At 46.7% G+C, this 6,137-nt stretch overlaps 2 protein-coding genes across 2 annotated transcripts; one reads left to right on the top strand and one right to left on the bottom strand.

Annotated features, from left to right (window-relative positions):
* Nucleotides 1-2,320: 2,320 nt before the first annotated feature.
* Nucleotides 2,321-5,736, bottom strand: CCR75_007280 (uncharacterized protein; the record flags this gene model as incomplete). The annotated part of the gene is made up of 3 exons (XM_067965341.1): nt 2,321-4,381; nt 4,460-4,708; nt 4,768-5,736. The coding sequence occupies 3 exons, from the start codon at nt 5,734-5,736 to the stop codon at nt 4,256-4,258; spliced, it is 1,344 nt and encodes a 447-aa protein (XP_067823103.1). The 3' UTR covers nt 2,321-4,255.
* Nucleotides 2,452-3,795, top strand: CCR75_007281 (uncharacterized protein; the record flags this gene model as incomplete). Its single annotated transcript, XM_067965342.1, has 1 exon — nt 2,452-3,795. One exon carries the CDS (start codon nt 2,452-2,454, stop codon nt 3,793-3,795), a length of 1,344 nt encoding a protein of 447 aa, XP_067823104.1.
* Nucleotides 5,737-6,137: the final 401 nt, after the last annotated feature.

Genomic DNA, 6,137 nt, shown 5'->3' with positions numbered 1-6,137 from the left:
CGTGCCTTATGACGATTGGCGGGGTTAGCTCAGACTTAAATCAACCAATCAATAGAACTGATGTCTTATTGCGTCATTATTACCAAATTTGGTAATATCGGAATTATATTGTCAAAATTAATTAAGATAATAATTTTGTACTTCTTCACTTATTTCCTCTCATAGGATAATACTAATTTTTTCTCTTATAGCAAATAATATCTATGTAACGGGGCACATGATTGCAAATTGAGCACGAAATAGTTGACTTCGAAAGGCAAAGAGCGGGCAATTCTATCAAATCGTCCCTACCTATCTATGCGTGCGTTAGCTCTATGCATGCATAAATTAGCCAATCATATCAAACTATATATACCAGCTGATGGTAAAACATAAATAAAGTTGAACTTGTCTGAAGTGATCATGTGTTAATTAATAAATTCCTTAAATTAATAATTTACCTCCCTCCCAAGGTCGGGCACATACTTTACTTAAAAAAACTTAGTAGTTTAATTATTAAATGCAATTGAGTTCCGTTTTTTTCAAGTTTATTATTTTATTGAAGAAAAAATCAGATACTGTAAAATATTTTAAGCCACTAACTAAACACGTCTGACGAAATCTCGTATGTCAGGCTGAACCATTTCGTTTGTGCGGATTGCTCCAACCCTGTCCTTCATCTGCTATACTGACTTGAGAAAACCCAGCGCATCGCCATCCTGTTGCAGCCAGAATGACTTTAAGAAACTCGAGTGCTTTTTCAGCATCCACGACAGTGATCTTAGGCAGTCCTGGCTGTCATCCTGCTCGTCCTCAGGCTGATTCGGAAGGTGGTTTTCAATAAATGATATCATCCACGTCTGGAATGTAGGATGTAATCCGCTCAGCAGGATAGTCTAGCAGGTTGCGAATGTCCATCGGGTTGGGATACCTGAAGCGTTCAATCTGATGTTCCAGTTGCACGCATGACTTCAATTGTCAAGGCACTGCTCCTCGAGGACTGGTGCAGCATCAGCTGGTTCTGACCGGATGTTGCAGTGCCGGAAATAATTGTGGATGGTCTCCGTGAGGACTTCGTTAGACCTGACATCTGGACAGCATGAAGGATGGTCAATCTTTACCGGCTCAACGACACCATTGTCGAGATTTTAAAGGAGCATACGATTGAAGCTGCGCCGGTGGTACGCTTTGAGGTTGCGTGTGATGTCCTGGTCGCAACGCTGAAGCTTTGACGTCATGTTGGGCGGTTGGTAGTGGATTGTTGTGTTGCGAAGTGTGATCCGCTGCGACAGATTAGCAAGCAAGACGTGTGCACTGCAGTTGTCCAGGATCAGAACCACCTTGCGGTTTGCCATCCTTCGATCAAAGTCCCTCAGCCACTCCAAGAAGATGATTTGCGTCATCCAGGCCTTCTTGTTGCTGCGATACTGACAGACAAGGTTCTGGAGATTGACATGGCGGAAGCAGCGAGGAGTGGCGTAGGGGCATTTCGTTGGACCCATCGCCATTGCAGCAGGCAGCCACAGCTATCGTTCCTTGTTTTGCTTCCGCCCCTCCAGCTGCCGTGTTGCAAGCGAATTGTCAACCTGAAACAGAAGAGGTGCATTAGCCACCAGATAAAAATATTTGATTTCCTTTCCAGAAAGCTTACCTATATCCGATAGAAAAAGCCAGTCTCATCCATGTTGTAGATATCCTTCCATTCATACTGATTGAGGACCTTACGAAGGGGAGGAAGTGCATCCTCCACAGCAACCATGTCCACTGAGCTGCTCTCTCCGAAATGGCGTGAGCGTAATCCCTTCCGAGCTTTAAAGGATTCCAGCCAGCCATTTTAAAACTGAAAAATGGTTCATCTCCTGGACACGGTCCAGAATCCGCTCTGCATGTTCACGGACAAGGTCTCCACTGAGATTGATGCGATTTTGGTGGGCAGTAAACCAAGCCAGTAAAGCTGATTCCATTTGCACGCTGGCGTTTGGCACTCATGTTGCTGACCTCTGAAAGCCGAAGAAGGTCTACCTTCCTCTTCAGCGTGTTGGAGATTGTCGCCTGGCTGACCCTTAGCTGATAATTGTCCTGAAGCCAATTGACAAGCTGAGCCTGTGTCAGTGCGGGATTCTCTGTGTGATGTTTGCAGAGAGCCACACGGACATCGCCCGTCATTGTGGTGTGGCGTGCTCCTCTCAGAGGCATTGTTGATGTGCTGCTGAGTTGTTTTTGGGGGATTGAGGGGAGAGGCCTTTCTCCTCCAAAAAAGCGAAATAATTAATTTTCTTATGGAGAATTACACCTGTCTATAAATCATAACCTTTCTCGATTTATAAGAGAGAGGCGCCCCATAATTATTAGTTTAGACAGGTTCTACTGAAGCTTGTGTTGCTGTTTATTTTCCACCAATCTGACAATTATACGCTGGGAGCCCCTAGAGCCTCAAATTTGCCTAGGCATCCATCCCAAACTATTTCTCCAATGCTCCCGTTGTCGTCATCCAAGCTCGCGACACGCGCGTCGCGCTCGCTGTTCTCTAAAGCTACCGCTATGCCTAGTGTGGCTTTAAGTGAACACTTCCCATCGGTGCCTCAGACGCAGCCACAGACCGCGGCAGCTGCCAAGCTCACCACGTCTACAGCCGTGTTGGGCCTCAAGCTGGGATCGGATGACCGGGCTGCTTCTGTGGCAACTATTGGCTTTCAGCTTAACACGGGAGCGCGTGACGAGAACGACGATACCGCGGGATTATCGCAGCTATTCGCTAAAATGGCGTTTCGAGCCACACAAAGCCGCTCGGATCTTCGTCTTTATCGTGATATCGAAGCTATTGGCGGCGTAGTGAGTACTCAGGCCGGTCGTGATTTTGTGCGCTACAGCGTCAGTGTACTGCCTGATCAGCTGGAAAGTGCTGCAGGAATTCTTGCTGAAACTACACTTTCCCCGAGGTTTGCGCTTTATGACGTGGACGAGCAAAAGAAAGTAGTTCAAGCAGAGTTTGATAGGATTTCTGCGGACGCTTCAGCCTCGTTGGTTGAAGGTGTGCACGCTGCCGCCTTTTATGACGATATGACTTTGGGCCGTCCTCTTGTCTCGACGGAGAACATCGACGCACTCAGCTGTGAGGCACTCTTGGCTTATCACAATACTTACGTTAACACTTCCAACGCCGCTCTCATCAGTGTTGGTGTGTCTCACAACACACTGACTGATCTAGCCAATTCGTACTTTAGCTCGCTCACCAAGGGCGATCAAGCTGCCAGTGTTACGGCCAAGTACGTTGGTGGTGAGACTCGTGTCAAAAAGGCTAGAAATTATACGCACGTCGCTTTGGGGTTGCCTACTGTGGGTCGAGACTCTGCAGACTTTGGTGCCTCACAGGTGTTGCACGCTTTGCTGAGGTTGCGGCTTAAAAACAAAAAGGCCTCGGCCTTCCTCTCGAGCTATAGCGACATCGCTCTTATTGGTCTCTCGGGGCACGCTACTCCTCCGGAAGCTGGCGCCCTTATCGACTCATTCGTATTTGAGCTTAAGAAGGCTGCCTTATCGCCGGCAACGCAGGACGAGCTGACAGCTGCTAAGACCGCGGCCGCCCTCGAGTCTGTCGAGCTCTACAATACCCAAGCAGGTGCCTTGAGTCGTGTAGGAATTTTTGTCTCCTCGAGCACTGTGCCAGCATCGCCATTACAGCTCGTAGAAACGGTTACTGCTGCAAAGCTGCAGGAATTAGCTCACAAGGCGATGAAGGCTGTTCCGTCAGTGTCTGCCATTGGCATGCTGTCCACCGTCCCTCATGTCGACGTCATTGCCCGCAAGCTGCTCTAAGTGGTCGTTGAATATTGATTGAAGAGCAAGGTATTCATCAATTTGGCCACTCAAATTCAAGGTACAGAAATCGACGCTTTTTACGATAGTGTCAACATGTCTCGATACTTGAGATCTTGATTTAGCAACGGAACAAAAAACGACCCAGACACAAGCAGCTGCGTGGCATGTAGGTAAACAGGTAGCAAAAAGAATCGTTTTACAAAAACAGTGGCACGCAGTGCATCTATACTTGAAACATATTTTTTTGTCTTTACATTAAAACCTCAACGTATACGGCATCAATAGCATCTTCGTACCTTTTCCATTTACAAACCAATCGACTACTAAGGCGAAATCGAGAACAGCAAATTTACCATTTCTTCCATCTCCGAATGTCTATAGCAATTAACTGGCTGATATCATCTACGCCGTACTGCAGGCATCAGTTCAGACTTCGTGCAGAAGCCTGGTTTGTAAATTACTTATTCTTCAGATAACTGAGCTCATTAGCTGGCCACAACGCCCCCCAAAGTGCTTTTCGCGATGCGCGGTACACTTCACGAATTGCTTTGCCTTTAGTGACACTACGACGCTCAAGCGTTCCCTACACATTTGCAGAACCAAAAAAGTCCTTAAGATACTAAGCTCATGCAATACCAAAAGATTACTTATCATCATTTACCTCAGGGGTGCAAAGGTTGAGATGCACGTGGCGAGTTGCCAGTAGAGGACCTCTGATCATCCGCGCATAGCTACCGCGATTTTCCACAGCCGCATCTACGACGCTCTCTATACATGTCTTCTGTAGAATTACATATGAAAACTTCGAGCCTTTTTGACCGTGCCAACGCTTCGCAGTGGCCTCAAGAGGGCGATTTACCACGGGTGAGCGCTGCACAAAATGACACCATGTGTTCCTAGCTGCGGGACACTGTCAAATCAGCAAAAATTATAAGTTTAAACAGCAGAGACGAAAATCTCCTTACTTACCTCAAACTGATGCGGGCACGGCGCCACAACGTGAATTCCTTCCATTTCATTCTTGCCTCTATGAACCGAATCAAGAACGAATTGGCGCGCTGATCGGACCTGATGAGATCCCCAAGGACTTCCACGATCGACAAGCACCAGACACCCGTTGTCGCTCAGCAATTCCCACAGTGCCGAGGTTGTCGCAATACGCTCAAAGTCATTAGTAATGTCCGAAAGCACATAAGTCACTGCAATGAGGTCGTACTTGTTTCCAGCATTAATATCTCTGGACAAGTCAGCGACACTGCGACGCATACTGAGACCTGGAAAATCTTCGAGCAACACTTCGGCTGCATCCACCATTGACTGACTAGGCTCAACCACCCTGTACTTTTTCAGTGACTGTTCATAGAAATACTTGGCCACCCAGGACGCTGTGCCGGGGCCAGCGCCAAAGTCTAGCATGGAATTGGGATTAAAGCCGGGTAGCCGCTTTAGCAGCTCCGCAAATACAGCGTACGTGCCCGCGTAGGAATCCTCCATTTCGTGAGAAAGAAAAGATAAAGTCTCATCCGGCCCGTAAGCAAAGGGCGGGATCTGCTGGCCGCGATCCATTGTCCAGCCCAGTGGCGTATTAGTCATGTTTAATGGAATTTGGCGGGTATTCCTTCGATCACCCACATGTTTTTCGCGTAGTAATTCGAGCTGCGAGTGGGTGCGGCTACGTAAAATGGATGTGATTCGACTAAGAAGTTCCGTAGGCATTTCCACGCGCTGCGCCAGGCCATTACGCGACAGTTCGTCGATGTCTGCCACAATTGACGGGTCGAATAAAGCCGTCGTATTCGCAATTACTTTATCTTTGCGTGATCGTTGCGCGCGGCGATTTGCGGCTGGCGATGAAAATCTAGCTAAGGCGAATGGAGTCGTGATGGCTGGGCCAAGACTGCTCAGAACGCGCCGCATTGTGATGCGCGATAGCGACATTGCGGATTAGTGGTGACAAATATTTAAGAAAATAAAAGATTATTTTATTAGAGCCAATAAAAGTCTCGTCTATTTCACCTTGAACGATTTATACGTTTCTGAATCACGACTGGAATCCAAAAGTGCTGACCATTTTTTTGTGTTTCAATATATGCACCAGCTTCAAAGTTTCTAGTGCCGAGCTTTAGCACAGCTTTTAAGCTGAGTAGTTTAATAAAATATGATTCATTAAACAAGTAAAATGCATGCAGTTCAATGTAAGCTACCAAACTATGAAAACCCTCACAAAATATGTTAAAAAAGAAAACTAATCTTAGGCTTGCTTACGGATTGTAACAAACCATTCTAATTTTGGAATCGGTAGTGAATAGCTAATTTCTAAAAACGAATAAATTAACTCT

This window comes from Bremia lactucae (assembly GCF_004359215.1).
Source record: "Bremia lactucae strain SF5 chromosome Unknown BlacSF5_NotPlaced_17_SHOA01000003.1_2250557bp, whole genome shotgun sequence".
NCBI lineage: Eukaryota > Oomycota > Peronosporomycetes > Peronosporales > Peronosporaceae > Bremia > Bremia lactucae.
Note: the sequence above shows the minus strand (reverse complement) of the source record. Positions and strands in the feature narration are given on the sequence as shown.